Source organism: Carica papaya, chromosome 6, assembly GCF_054855325.1.
Source record: "Carica papaya isolate Zhongbai chromosome 6, ASM5485532v1, whole genome shotgun sequence".
Taxonomy (NCBI): Eukaryota; Viridiplantae; Streptophyta; class Magnoliopsida; order Brassicales; family Caricaceae; genus Carica; species Carica papaya.
In genome coordinates, this window is record NC_142314.1 from 32,085,765 (window position 1) to 32,101,731 (window position 15,967).

The 15,967-nt window shown below is 35.1% G+C and overlaps 1 protein-coding gene across 3 annotated transcripts in view; it reads right to left on the minus strand.

Annotated features, from left to right (window-relative positions):
* LOC110825950 (uncharacterized) overlaps nt 1-15,967 on the minus strand; it is a 46,813-nt gene that overhangs the window by 21,738 nt on the left and 9,108 nt on the right. For all 3 annotated transcript variants that reach the window (XM_088223479.1, XM_088223477.1, XM_088223478.1), the window contains exons 9-14: nt 11,538-11,651; nt 11,227-11,408; nt 10,412-10,545; nt 7,020-7,126; nt 6,872-6,914; nt 6,695-6,786 (exon numbers count right to left, since the gene is read on the minus strand). In XM_088223479.1, coding sequence (XP_088079605.1) covers nt 6,695-6,786; nt 6,872-6,914; nt 7,020-7,126; nt 10,412-10,545; nt 11,227-11,408; nt 11,538-11,651 — 672 coding nt within the window. The remainder of the gene's footprint in view (nt 1-6,694; nt 6,787-6,871; nt 6,915-7,019; nt 7,127-10,411; nt 10,546-11,226; nt 11,409-11,537; nt 11,652-15,967) is intronic.

Here is a 15,967-nt window from a genome sequence, read left to right on the forward strand (position 1 = left end):
ACACAAGAATGAATATAATGTGTGTTTTATGTATTATGCTAAGTAATTATGATGCAATTAGCTACTTAAAGATGTAATGAAATAAAAACACAATGAAAGATAGAGTGCAAGAAAGACAATATGGATATGAATTTTTTTTTGTTCTTTTTTGTTTGTATATGAAAGAATGCAAAATATGTTGTTCTTTTTTACCATAAAAAATAACAAATATATAAGGATAAAGATGCAGAATACTAAAATTTATCTCGAGCATAAGCTCTGATACCAAATGATGTGGAACTCAGGATCAACTAACGTAATCAAAAACTCCACATATATTTTAGTGTTTAGAATTTTTAAACTTTCAACAAACCCTCCCTACTTGATGTCCATTCAACACGTGAATGTCAATCAAGGAAATTATGATGATGATTTGAATTTGATTAAATGTCACAAGATAGAATCTTGATAAGTGAAATCAATTCAAGAAGAATTGATAAAACGCCATAAGGATTTATGTTAATAAGTTGAATCAATTCTCACTCAACAAAAAAGTTGAAAAAAACCTCATTAGTTGAAAACTAAAAATTCATAATTTTATTATTCTCAAATTTCAATGAATACAACTAGAAATTGAAAACCTATTTATAGAGTAAGTAATGTGTATTATAAGAAAATAAATCTCTTAAATTAATTATAAAAATTATAAAAAAATTAAATCTTTTTTTAAATAAAAAAATAATAAAAATTAAGAAAATTTTTAGTAGAATAGATTAGGTAGGATATTCTCTTTTTAAATGAGAATATTTTAGTTAATTGTAGAGGAATTATGAGAAGTAAATATGGTTAATTAAAGCTGGCCATAAGGGAGTAAAGAGACCACCCCTATCTTTCTTAAACAGTGGGATTTAGTTATTTAAGAAATAAAATTTGATTTTCTCTTTTTTTAAGATATCACATGGTTTAGGAAAAATCTTCCCTCTTGGCTGATTCTTCCTTTAAAGAAATTTTTTTCCCTTTCTTTACTCACATCAGTAAGCATATAAGCAATGTCCATAAGTAATCATTCAAGCCTTTTAATGCATGATATCATAATACTAATAGCATTACCTTCACTTTCTCTTTTATTAATCCAAGTAGAAGACTTAACATACATCTTAAATGAAATAACTTTGGTAGAATAAGCGAGTGAATATTAACCCACTTTTTAAATTATTAATTTGTCAAAAAGTTAGTGTAAATCATGAACTTGACGAAACTGCCCTGAAAAATTGGAAGAGCATGTTCAAAAACCTTAAGAACCGACTGGAAATGTTGTTAATTGGCCTGACAGACATCAATTGATTTTTAAAGGTAAGAGGAAGGCCTAGCATCCTTTTTTCTCTCTACCTCAATTTCTGTGGAGAGATAAGCCAGCTCTCTTCTAGCTAGAGATTCACTCAAGTGGTGATCTCTATGCTGCTTCCACAACCAGGAGTTACTTGATAGTTGAAAAGAAGTCTTTTGATCTGGAGCTGGTTGCAAACAAGATAGAAGGACCAAAATTGTGTGAGAATTGGAGAGCTTTTAAAACCTTAATCATCTATTGAAAGGAAGAATTGGAATGGCTATATGGATGCCTTACTGGAAGAATGGAGAGAGAGCTAGGGGCAAAAGCATGACTGGGAAAGTACACAATCGTTGAGCGGCATTGGGGGAGAGTGGAAAGGAGAAGTTCCTGGTGCTCTCGAAGAGGAAGGGGGACAGATGGAGAAGGATTTTTGTCCCTGAAGGTTTACAAGCTAGAGGATGGTAGGGGTTACTAGAGAAAGTTGGCCAACTCCTCCGAAAAACAAGTGAAACTGAAATAGGAGAAGGAATTTTAGGGTACGGGAGGGCTGGAGAAAGAATGACAAGAAGTGACTTATTGCAGGGTGGCGTGCTCAAGTTGCAAGGTGGAGTTATGTGTTCAACTGGAAGTGGGGCTGTTAAGATCATTTGCAAGCAGGTGAAGGAGGCAAGTGTTGACCAGAAGCCGGTAAAAGGAAAGGTTCAAATTACATACAGGTTCGGTTGCTTTTGGAATTCAAACTTCAGACCCAGTGAATCAGTTGGCAAGCCCGGGCCTGTCTGTTGGGGTCATGCACAGTTTGAGGAGAAGGAACGAAATTAGACTCAAATGATTTAGTAGAGCAGGAAAAGGAAAATGTGCTCGGGCTTTAGACCCAAGCCTAGCTAGAGAAAAAAAACCAGGTTGGTTGCTAAAAAACATATCGCATTTAGGAAGACAGACGCAGAGGAGAGGGGACGTTAAGTGGCCTCTGAGATGTCATCCAACAAGGAGGATCTAACCAGTGGACCAGGCAAGATTAGTCAACAAGTTCTGGCTGACTTTCCAGGGACAGTTAAAGAGAAGGAAATAAGGGAGAATCTAGGCAGTACAGAAGGTGCAGATGCGAGGTCAAATGATGAAGTTGATGGTGATGGCTGGCTGTCCCCAAAGGAATTCCAGTTGGTTTCGGTCCTGACCAGGAGGTGGGCAGTGTGGGGACAGTCGGCAGGAGGAAGCTGATGCGAAGAGGAAGGAATTGTTGGCGGTGGTGGGGGATAGGCATGATATGAATTCTTTATGGATTTTGAAAATATTCAAAACATTAATTCTGTAAGGGCCTTAAGAGGTGTAAGGACTAACCTGTTGAATTATTCAGGGCCTTCTTGCGTAGAAGTGAGGCAATTTTCAAATGGTACAACGAATGTTGGTTTTAAAGAAAAGAATCAGAATAAGTAGGGAGTAAGAGTTGAAAAGGCTTCAATTGTCAGTCTATTATGATAGAAGTGGCAAAAGGGAGAAGAGTACAAGCAGAGATAGTAAAGCTTGATTAATGATTAATAAAAATGTATCATGGAATGTTAGGAGTTTGAATGATGTGAAGAAAAGAATAACTATAAACGGTTGTATTGGTAGGTGGATGTTGTTTACTTTCAAGAAACAAAAATACAAATCATTTATGATCTTGTGGTGCATTCTGTTTGGAGAATAAATGATGTGGATTGGAGATTCATCCATGCGCTTGGGCTGCGGGAGACGTACCAGTGATGTGAGATGAGAGGGATTTGGAGCTTAATAGCATTTTGGACCTATAATTGGTTTCTTGTCCCTTCAAGTGTAAGTTAAATGGATGAAGGAACATCTTTACTGGAGTGTATCGGAAGGATGAAGGAAAGGAGAGGGGTCTATTATGGGGAGAGTTGGAAAATATTTGTTTAGCTGGAAGATGAGCTGTCTCAAGAAAGGACGGAGGGTGGCTCTAATTAAAAAGTGTTTACATAACCTTCTTATTTATTTTTAACCTTGTTTCCTATTCCACCAAGGGTATAAGAGAACATAAGCCATCTAGTGGAGGCTCTTGTAAGAAGACTAGGATGAACATGGAAAATATCACTTGGTGGCAGGATGGTCAAACAACCATTGTGGCATATAAGGTGCCCAGCTACATTCAATAATGCTTTGTTGGCTGTTAAGAACAATAATTAGTTTGTACGTATGCAAAACTGTATTTAGCATGGTAAGATATTTTATAAATAATGTATTAAGTGTTGGTAGTTAGGAAGTTAAGAATAAGTTAACGTCAAGATAAAAATTAATAGTAATTAGATTCTGGATAAATTAGATGACTTCCAGATTAACTCTCTTTCTCCTCTTGTAATAAAAATTATTGTTGTCCTTTGGAGCAGGATTATGAATGAAGAAGTATTTGGGTATTGAGTATTTTCTTACTCAATAAATCATTAGGTTATCTCTTAACAAGCCCAACGATTAGATTCAAGATAGGTAAAGGAAGAAAATCTCATAAACGTTCTTAATTTCCTATTAATTTCTATGTCAACCACTGCATAACAAGACCCACCAATAAGGACCCATGAAAGCCAATAGCTATTGATGATTTATAGTCGATGTTTGAATCCTTATTCAAAACTCACCAAGAAGAAGCTGAACGTTTGGAGGAACTTTCCCCTAGTTGATCTACACAAAGGGAATCCAGAGAAGGAAGTGTACAACCGGTACAAGGAGATAGCAGGAATCGTCATCCCATGGCCAACAGAGAATGCCTTTTCATTCCTAGATACACAAAGTTGGACTTCTCTAAATTGATGAGTCCAGTTACGCATTACTATGGTTAGGGCATTGTGAACACTTCTTCCAGCATCAACTCACAGAAAAAAGGTTTTCTTGACTTCATTCATTTAGAAGCCAATGTCCAACTTTAGTTTTTGAAGTTAGAAGGTGAGAGATTTTATCTGTCTTAGCCGAATTTCATATATTTCTGTCAAATACGCTTAGGACCTCCGATCAGAAGCAATAAAGTGGGTGAACACAGTAAGTTGGGACAAGTGGGAACAACAGCCGAGTACTAAAGACAGTATGAAGATGTTTTCTGCACAAGCAAGTGCTTTAATGTCAGAACAGGAAATAGAAACTTTTTAAGTAGTTTGAAAGATTACATCATAGTGGAAGTGGAGTTGCAAAATCCGCATGATTTGACAATGATGATTAGTCTCACGTACAGAACAAACAATAGCCCTCTCAATTCTCCATCTAATCTGCCTCAATGTGACACCCTTTTTTGTCAAATGAAAATATTCCTAGATATCATCCTCATTTATCTTGGTGTCAGGAGGTGAAACAGTTGTCAGCATCGGAAATGGATTGTCAACTCTCACAGCAGCTTTGTTTCAACAATGATGAGAAATTTGAGTTCGACCACCATTATAAATGTCTTTCTGGCTGGAAATTGAGGACCCACTGCTGATTTTGACATCATACACCCAGAAACACTAGAAATTCATAAAGAAGATAAACCAAAAACTAGCCAAAATTTCTCATGCAAAAATTCACTTTTGGCCTGAGAACAAGTGCAGTTCGAAGGAGGTAAGTGATGTTAAGGCCATGAATAATTAGTTTGTATTTAGTATGGTAAAATATTTAAGCATATTTAAGTGTATTTAGTATGGTAAAATATTCTGTAAATTATGTATTAAAGTGTTGGTAGTTAGTAAGTTAAGAACAAGTCAAGCATAAGACAAAAAAGTGGTTACTAGATTTTGGACAAGTTAGATAACTACCTCTCTCCTCTTGTAATAAAAACCTATGCTATTCTTTCGGATAAGAAAATGAATGAAAAAATATTTTAGAACGTTGAGTATTTTGTTACTCGAGATTATTGGATTCTCTCTTAACAAGCCCATAAATAAGAATTAAGATAAGTAAAAGAAGAAAATCTCATAAACAGTTTCAATTTCCTAGTGATTTCTATCTCAATAGACCCATAAGAAGATCCATCGATGGGGACTCTAGCAACAGCCAAGTTGCAATGGCAATTTATGCAAGATAAGGATATGATGTGGAGGGAAATTACTGTTGCCAAGTTTGGGTTGGCAGCCACAATGTGGTATTCCCAGAAGGGGGAGGTGCATATGGGTTCAGCCTTTTGAGGTGGATTGCCAGAGTTTGGTGCATTTCTCTTAACCTATCTAAATTCATTGGATAATAGTAACATGGTTAGCTTTTGGTATGACCATTGGTGTGGAGATGGGCCTCTGAAGGACAGTTTTCCGAACAATTTTGCAATGTCATATTCTAGGAGGTGAAGATCAGGGATTGTTTTTATGATATATATTAGCAGAAATCCAATAAAATGTCTCTCTCGTCTAGAATCTTTAAATGATTGGAAACTTACAGAACGGATCTTCTTCCTCAGTTTGGAAAAAGTCCCACATTAATCCTTCTGATGGTATTTCGTGGGAGCTAGCTAAGGATGATAAATTTTCTATAAAAAATTATAACCACCATCTTGTTGCTAACCCTGTATTAGATTTTTTCCATGCAATCAAATTTGAAAAACTAAGGTGGCCCCCTGCATAGCCTTTGTTGCGTCAGTAGACAACAAGAAAAGGATTTTCACTTTGTACAACATGATGATAAGAGGCAAATTTCTGGTAATAACGACTTTCTCTGTGACAATGACCGAATTCGTAGGCCATCTCCTTCTTTGATGTACTGAGACCAGAAGTCTTTGGAAATCTGCCTTTTCTATCTTCTTTTCTGGGTCAGGAACAACTCCATCGGAAATGAACTTTGGGCTCGGAATAGCTCCATTAAAGGATCAAAATCTTGAAAGTTAACGCAACATCCATACACTTTTTCTTTAAAGGAGTAAGGTGCCTAATAACCAACAATTATGTATGGGAATGCTACTCAGAAACCAAGTTGCCAAGAGAAAAGGTTCTAATCCAGTATATCGGTGTTGTATGAGCCAGTGGGAAGAGTGAACCAATCTTAAGGGCCAACATGTTGCAAGTTAAAAGATTACGAGAACACTTTTCCTTCAAGGAACTAAGGTGTCCAATAATTAACAAAAGTTCGTCTAAGAATGCAGCAAAGCGTTATCTCTCCTGTAAATATAGGAACTTGTTGTAGACATTTTACGTCTTCACAAAAGCTTGAAAGTTCTAATAATTGCTGATGTTATCCATTTTAAATAAAACAGGTCCATATTCAAATAGGTTTCAGAAAAAAAGTAATCAATTCCATACAGATTGCAAGGAAGAAACTTTTATCATCACTTACACATTAGGCACATCTCCTACATAGCAGAGAAAAATACTAGATGGGGCAAAAAAGAAATCAAGTATTTCATGCACATTCTTTTGAAAATCAAGTATTACATGTATATACCTGATGGCCTTGGTCATCCATCGGTATGCATTCAACAGCAATCAATTTATCTACATCATCAGCAGTCACAACATACTCTGGATTTGTGGCTCCTGAATTATTTTAAAAAAAATGTCATCAGAAATTATTATTAATAGTAACAACTAGATATCAGATTTCTATGTATTAATAGCTTACCCTCGATGTACTGCCTGGTTCCATCTTGAAGATGACGAACCCACTAGTATACAGAGAAAAGATATGAGAGGAGATTAGACAGTCAAATCCCTTGTTTCAGGAGAAACGAACAAAGTTAGTCCAAAGCACAAAATAAAACGGAAGTCACCTGAAACATACAAAGTGTAGTCCCCCGCACAGGATACCCGCATCCAAGAAGTTTCTCTCCAGGGGTTGCATCACCAAAAATCTGAAATTCCTCAATACCCGGACCCTCTGAGAATTATTAAGCCATATTAGACTCTACTAAAACTCAAAAATATGTTTTACCAATTGAAACATCCATTGCCTTCTTTTCTTTCAATAGAAAAAGAAGACAAATTAAAAAGAAGAAAGGTAAAAAGAAGGATTATGTATCCTACAAAAGAAAATCAAACAAAAGAGAGACTAGCTACTCATCAGAGAGAATGGTCGACATGATTGCGCAAACATTATCTTTGGCTTTTAAGAGGCCAAAGTTTTCTTTGTTGGACAACTTTATTATTTGTTGGGTGGTTTTGTTGTTTGACTCTTCGAAGAGGATGTCTCATTCTCTGTAATTGTATTTTTTTCTCTCTCACTACTCAATAATCTTTTTCTTCTATCCCAAAAATATATATATAGACATATATACATATATATCAGTGTCCAAAACTGAATGGTTGAAGGAAAGCATTGAAACTTCTTACAAGTTGGCAGAGCACTTATATTCACCATGAATGTTACAAAATCCTGTTAAGCAGATGCAGTTCTATCGCCTGCCTATCTCATAAACTGTATGCCTTTAAAAACATTAGGTTTCAAAAGTCACTTGGAACTGTTGTTAGGTTCTAATTATTAAATTATTCCTCTAAAACTTTTTTGGTGTGCTCATAAACTGTATGCCTTTAAAAACATTAGGTTTCAAAAGTCTCTTGGAACTGTTGTTAGGTTTTAATTATTAAATTATTCCTCTAAAACTTTTTTGGTGTGCTCGTTTTGTCCATAAGAAGTTTTTTGGCAAAATAGAACCTAAGGCCATCAAATGTGCTTTTATCGAGTATTCTGCCACCCAAAAAATGCTACCATCCTCCCACTAGGAAATCCTATTATAGTGTGGATATCACGTTTCCAGAATTCAAGCCATATTTTCCTTTACCTCATTCACCTTTTTAGATGAGAGACTAAAGATGAAGAGGCAACTTTTCATATTCAACCTCCAGCTTTACATCTAGCTCCAATCTTAAGCAATGACAGTGACAACCTTGGTTGTAGCCTTGATTCTAACAGACTAGATAAATTGGATATAAGAACCTACTCCTGCAAACAGAAGGTTGTTAAATAGAGTTTAACTTGTCAAATACAAAACCTAGATTTAGTTTTGACGGGAAATGCCTGGTGAGCCTTTTCAAACTCTTGACTCCTCTAAACCATATAGTGATACTGATAATCTTGATATTCCCCCTGATGTTAGAACAAGGAAGCATACTTGCGCGAAACACCATTTTATCTAACTTTGTGTCATATGATTCATTACCCCCATCATATATAGCCTCTATGCCTTGTTTGTTTTTGTGTCTATTCTAACATGATCACTGAGAAGCTTTAATTGATCCTAAGTGGAGCAACTATGGATGATAAGATTAGAACTCTAACAAAAAATGAGATATGAGACTTGTTGATCTCCCGTTAAAATTTAAAAAAGAAAAATTGTGGAATGCAAATGGGTGTTTGTTCATCAAGAGGACATTTGACTCAGTTGCAAAAATAAACATCACCACAATTCTCTTATCTGTACAACCAATAATAGCAGGAACTTGCAAGAACTTGAGGTCAAAAAAACCCTTGCATGGAGATTTCGACTAGGGTTTACCCAGTTCCTCCTAATTTTAAGATTGAGAATACTATGAGAAAGGTGTATATATATCGAAGAAAGCATTCTACGAATTAAAGCAATCTCCGGTACATGATTTACCAAATCACTAATACTATAACCTCTTTTGGCTACAAGCAAAGTGATGTTGCCCACACTTTGTTCTTCAAACACCAAGATGCAAAAACAATGTTGAGGATAAAGAAATCACTAATTTTGGAATTTGAGATCAAGGATTTGTGTAAACTGGGATATTTCCTTGATATTGAAAATTTGCTAGACCAGAAAAAGAAATCCTCATCTTCCAATGCAAATACATTTTGGATCTCCTCAAAGAGATAGGCATATTGGTTATAAACCAGATGATTCTCCCATTGAACCAAACGACAAACTGCAAGGTGGTATCGGTAAACTAGTAGGCATTCTGATATAAAAAATTGATAGGAAGATTAACTTGTCTCTCCCATATTAGATCCAGTATAACTTATGCTGTGAAGGCAGTGTGCCAATATATGCATGAGCCTCGAAAACCATATCTAAATGCAGTAATTGCATTGTGAGGTTTTTAAAGTCAGCACTAGGAAAGACCTATTTTTGTGGTAGCATGATCACCTCAAGATAAAAGATTTGACTTATCCAAATTGAGCTTGATCTCTTGATGATAGAAAATCTACATCGAGTTATTCCACACTTATTGGTGGAAATTTGATTACAGGAGGAACAAAAAAACATATTCTAGTGACAAGATTGAGTGCAAAAAGTTGAACACAGAGCTACAGCTCAGGAAGTGTGTTGAGTTGCTATAGCTCCAGAAATTGATAAATAAGTTGAAGTTATTGGTAAGAAAGAGTCTAGTACCATACAATGACAACAAGGATAGAACTAGTATCAGTTACAATCTAACTCAGCATGATAGAACCAAACACATTAAAATTAATCAACACTTCATTTAAAAAATTAACTATATTGCAGTACTCTAAATATTCATTATGTAAATTGCGAAAGGCATATTGCTGATGCTCTCGCTAAAAGATTGAGAATTAAGCAATTTCATGGATTAATTTGCAAAATGGGCATAAGAGAGATCTAAGCACTATCTTGAGGGGGAGTACTGACTACTGAGATTTGATTCTTAGTCTGTGAGTAGTTCCTATTTAATTGAAAAGACATATATTTATAGTTTCCTTTTAAGAGCAATACGATCGTTTACAAACATATAAAGGAGTGTGATGGTAAGATATATAGAAACTCAAGTTCCTCTCCATGATTTACCATCTCCCTCTCCCTCTCCCTCTCTCTCTCCTTTGAACCTGAATTAAAATAAAAACTGATATAGAACAAATTATTTAAAATATTCTAGCATTCTGCTCCAATCAAATCAACAGCACGCCAACAAAGAAAGCCCCATACTATAGAATTCCAAACTCCATCTTCATCCTCAGACCCGGCAGTACTGAAGAAAGAAAACCCTCCACCTTCCAGGGTGAAGCCCAAGAAAGTCCAAAATAAGCAGGATCAGGTATCCTCTAAAAGGAAACCAACCAAAAGAGAAAGAATAGCTAATCAATAGGGATAACAGGCCAATCTCTGTGAAGAACTAATAAAGAAAGGTTCCTAAAATATCCAATTGGCCTTAACCCAGATGAAGCCAAAAAACAAACATCCATCACCTTTAGAAACAGGGGATACAGTCTCTTTATGTCCACTACGAGGGTGAAACATCATGTTATCTGCAATCTCTCCTGCCCTCATGCTCATTGCATCTTTATCCAATGGGCTATGATGCCGAGGCCCAGCGCCCTCTCTGTACGAATATGATTTGCAGGAAAATAAATAAAAATACAAGATAAAGCAAAATTCTGATGTCATTCAGTATCTATTTTACAGCAGAAAAAGAAATGCTCTACATCACATGCAACTACAATAACTCTAATCTAGCTAAGGAAAATAGCATGTCAAGAAAAGGAATGAAAATTGGAATTCAGGAATCACTTAGCATGATTCAGAATTTCAGACAATTTACTCAAATACCGGTCATGTTTTTAGTGCCATGCAAATAAAAAAGGTCAGATTAATCAAATTAACCCTGAAGATCATAGACCAGACGACAAGAATGACAATGGCCGTAGTGATAATGTTGTTAAATGCATCAAACTTAGTTGTCTGTCACAAGCACGTACTAACATGTATTGGTGCAATAAAATAGAATCCATAAACAACAGAACCTTAAACTCTTAAGGATAAACACTCATGACCAGTGGATAGTGTCCTCAAACATACTTACAGAAGTCTAACAGCATATAAACCTTTGTGACAAAGAAAACTGACATAACTGAAAGTAAAGTTGGTGTTCAAAAAGTAGGGTATCAACCGAGTTTAGTGGTAACAGAGTGTGATATCGCTGAAAGTTAAATTATTAAGTATTAACCAATTATTGGGCCAAAACTGACCACAAGTAGAGTAAAGCAAAAAAAATAATGCCAACCTATCAGGGCCCAGAGAATTTTGCACAGATCGTCCACCAGTAAATACTGCATGCGTCTCACCATTAAACATCAAATTTCTATCTGTAGGTTCACTCAGATGCCTATGTCTGATCAGATTGCCAGCTGAATTCAGATGACTTTCATCTGCGTGGGTTTCATTGTGAGAGAAGACATGATGACCCTGCAAGAAGAAAGAATTGGATTTAAATTGGAACAACTAATAATAACATGGTACAGAAAAAGAAAATTTAAGCATCAAAAATTCAACAACAATAAGAAACTAATCTATTAGATTACTTGCAAATAATACCGTGGCTCTTTCTGGAGGTTGATTGTTAATGATGCCAGAACCAAGGATATCTTTACCATGAACCCTATTTCCGGGGAGAGTCTCCCCCACAGATGTTAAGTCACCAATTCTATCCTGTGAAAAAAGCAATTCAACACCATTGATTGACATGTAATACTTTGCATTAAAACCCTTTACATGTTAACGTTAGCACAAAAAGATGTACCCAAAAAAGATAGACCCATATTCACATGCTGACTAAGAGAGAACTCGTACTAGAAACATGCATGCATACAGACATCCATACACTCGCAATAAAATGGATGCGAGCACGTATGTGTATCAGGAAATAAATTGGTGGGTATTCAATATTATAACTATTAGAAGGGCTTCTATTAAACAAATAGCAAGAACAAACAAGATTATCACTGTAAAATAGCCAACAGGAGAAAAACCAAGAGACACATAGATGTAGTTTCCTTTTCCTTTGATAGATATTATAACATTATAGAATATTTTTTGTACATAATAATATGATTATCTTTTCAAAAAAATTAGCATAATTAGAAAGAAAATTAATAGGGTAATTTATGTTAGTGAGCATATATGAATTCGTCTGTATGTATACATATCATTATTCCTATAAGAATGAAATATAAGAAATATTTAACATTTTTCTTAACTCTTTACATGATATCAAAGCTAGGATTAGAGTTTTAGGGGTCAGATAAGATCAGACCAAAACAATGGTTGAACAACCCTTTCCCGACGCTGGAGGAAGTCAACCACCGACCATCGACCTTCGACCAGCTCAGAGTTCGGCCAGCACAGTGGTGTACACAGAAGAAGCAGAAGAAATTGTTTCCTTAGCTATTTGGTTCCACGCGCATCAGGTGTGCCGGAGGAAGTTGTTTCACGTGCATGTCGAGTTTCGCACGAAGACAAAAGTCGAAGAGAAGCTTGGTCGGCCAATTCTAAGCATGAAACCAGAAGGCCGGAGAGGAGAAAGCCGAAGTGGAGCACATTGCAGCAAGCAATTTTCTATTCTCCGTTGCAATTTCGGGCGATTTTGCGAGCTTCATTTCGGATTTGAGTGCACATTTGGATTCTGCGGTGATTTCCGGTCAAAGGGAAGTTCTTTGGTGGTTTCCAGCAACGACACGTATGGCAGTGAGAATCTTCAGTGGTGAAAGTGAGGTTTTGGTAGTTTGTTGGCAGCCGTACGTGAAGAGAGACTCTATTTTGTCATAATTTCTGGTTTATTTGCAGTGTTTTCTGTGTATCACTGACTATTATATTTTGGGTATTATGGATGGTATTTTTGTGATTCCTGAGTTAAAATGAGTGATAACAAATTCTCTATAAATGAGATAGTCTCAGCCATGTCAATGATCACTAAACACAAATTGAATGACACAAATTATTTAGAGTGGAGTAAAACTATTAGGGTTTATCTACGCAGTATTGACAAGAACGATCACTTGACTCAAAACCCTCCCACTAATAGAACTAAATAAGTATGGCTAAAAGATGATGCATGGTTGCTTCTACTAATTGACAGTGAAGTAATTAACTTAATTAATCACTGTGAGTATGTTAAGTAACTAATGGATTACTTAGAATTTATTCAAGTAAAGAAATTGTGTCCCGCATGTATGATATTTGTAAGTCCTTCTACCATGCCGAAAAGGATGTCAAATCTCTCATGACCTATTTTATGGAATTCAAAAACACATATGAAGAAGCTAATGTACTTTTGTCGTTCAGTACTGACATTAAAGTACAATAAACTCAAAGAAAGCAGATGACCATAATAAGTTTCTTGACTAGTCTTTTATTTGAATTTGAAACTGACAAATCTCAAATTCTATTTAGATCCGAGATCACATCTCTTTAAGAAATTTTCCGTAGGGTATTACACATGTAGAATACTATACCCAATCCCACCAATGTTTTTGTTGCCAAAGGAAGAGAAAAAAAAAATAACAGAGGAGGAAACAAAGCAATGGACAATCAGAACAATGATTTAAGCAATACTGTCAATTATTACTGTCATGAGCAAGAACATACAAAACAGCAATTCAATAAATTATAAAAGTGGAATCAGAGAACACGAATTGCTAATATTGCTTTTGTTGCTACTGTTAACTCCTTTTCTGATAAAACTATTATGGTTTCAACTAATGAGTATGCAAGAGTCTCTCAGTTTCAAGAGTTCTTGAAGGAATACACACTAATCATTACTTATGTTGAACCAGGTAAAAAATGTCTTATCTCCTCCTTCAACAAATGGGTGATTGATTTTGATACAATAAATCACATGACAGGTAACTCTAATATCTTCTCTACCTTTCGATCACACAAAACACCCTCTCTTGTAATTATTGTTAATGAGTCAACCTATAATTTTGAGGGTTCTGCTACTATAAAACTAACTCCCTCCGTTACTCTGACATCTGCATTAAATTTATCTAAACTTGCTTTCAATTTGATCTTTATAAGTAAACTAACCAAATATCTTAATTGTTATATCTTATTCTTTCCTAATAATTACCTTTTTCAGGATCTTATGACGAAGCAAATTATTGTTCAAAGACATGTATCAGAAAGTATCTACATTCTTGATAGTTGGGTGCTTCGATCAGTTGTCTACTCTAGTGTCCTCTCTTCATTAGAAGCATATTGTCAATGAGAACATTTATCTCTCACTGTGTTGAAGAAGTTATATCATCAGTTTTATGATATATCTTCATTATATTATGAGTCATGTCAATTTGCAAAACATCATTATAACTCATTAAATTCAAGAATTAATAAACGAGCTGAGTTTACTTTTGAATTAGTTTATTTTGATATTTGGGGTTCATGCCCTGTTAAGTCTAAAACAGAGTTTAAGTAATTTGTTACTTTTGTGAATGATTTTTCTTGAATGACTTGAATATATTTTATTGAAAAATCGTTCTGAAGTGTTTGCTCATTTTTGTGCTTCTCATGTAAAAATCAAAATCCAATTTAATGTTTCTGTGCATGTGCTAAGAAGTGATAATATCAAAAAATATATGTGAGACTCATTTCAAAATTATATGACTCAACAACGGATTCTTTATCAGTTTTCTTGTGTTGATATACCATCTCAAAACGGGGTTACTGAGAGAAAGAACGGACATTTACTTGAGACTACTCGAACTATTTTGTTCCAGACATAGGTCTTAAGTAATTCTACTCCGATGTTGTATCCACTGCTTGTTTTTTAATTAATCGCCTACCATCTACAATACTTGAAGGGTGATATTACTTACAGTGTTCTTTTTCCAAAAAAGACATTGTTTCCAATGCAGTCGCGAGTATTTGGTAGTATTTGTTATATTCGAAATGTGCGACACAATATTACTAAATTGGATCTCAAAGTCTTGAAATTTGTCTTTTTGTGATATTATCGCCTGCAGAAGGGATATCGGCGTTACTCTCCATACCCAAATAAATATTTGGTATCAACTGATCTAATCTTTTCAAAAAAAATGTCGTTCTTCTCCTCACCATCTAGTTCTATAGATCAGTTGAAGGATGATGAGTGCCTCATCTCTATGTCCCAACCTAGTACCTCTACAAAACAAGCAAATAAAGGTATTTCTCCCGATGTGCTTTCTGTTCTAGTTGAGCAAACTAATAATAGTGTGCTTCCAACTCAAGGAAAACCACCAATTATTCATGTTTATTCAAGAAGGCAACAGATTAATGATATATATCTTGCACCAACTTCTTCGTCATCTGATCTTTCCACACATGATCTTGATCTTCCCATCAATCTTAGTAAAGGTACACATCAATACATTTTTTCTCACTCTACTTATCCTGTAGCTAATTTCATTTCATGTGATCACTTGTCTCCTTCATCTAACTCTTTAATTATTTTTATAAATTCAATTTTTATAGTGAATACAATTAAGGAGGCTCTGAATTATGTTGATTGGCATAATGCCATGCTTGAGCAAATAAATGTTCTTAATGATAATCGTACTTGGGATCTAATAGATTTATCCAAAGAAAAAAAAACTGTAGGGTGCAAATGGATATTTGCAGTCAAAGTGAATCCAGATAACTCTACGACGAGACTTAAAATTGAACTGATAGAAAAGATTATACTCATATTTATGGGGTAGATTATTCTGATAAATTATCTCCAGTAGCCAAACTTACTTATATCTATTTATTTACCTCTATTGCAGCCTCTCGAAACTGGCTCTTACACCAGCTGGACATTAAAAATGCATTTTTTAATAGTGATATCTTAAAAGAAGTGTATATAGAACAATCATTTAGATTTGTTACTCAATAAGAGTACGAGAAAATTTGTCAGTTGAAGAAATTTTTATATAGTTTGAAGCAAAATCTCTATGCGTGGTTTGGCAAGTTTAATGAAGTAATCTATGAATGTAGATTGAAAAAGAGCA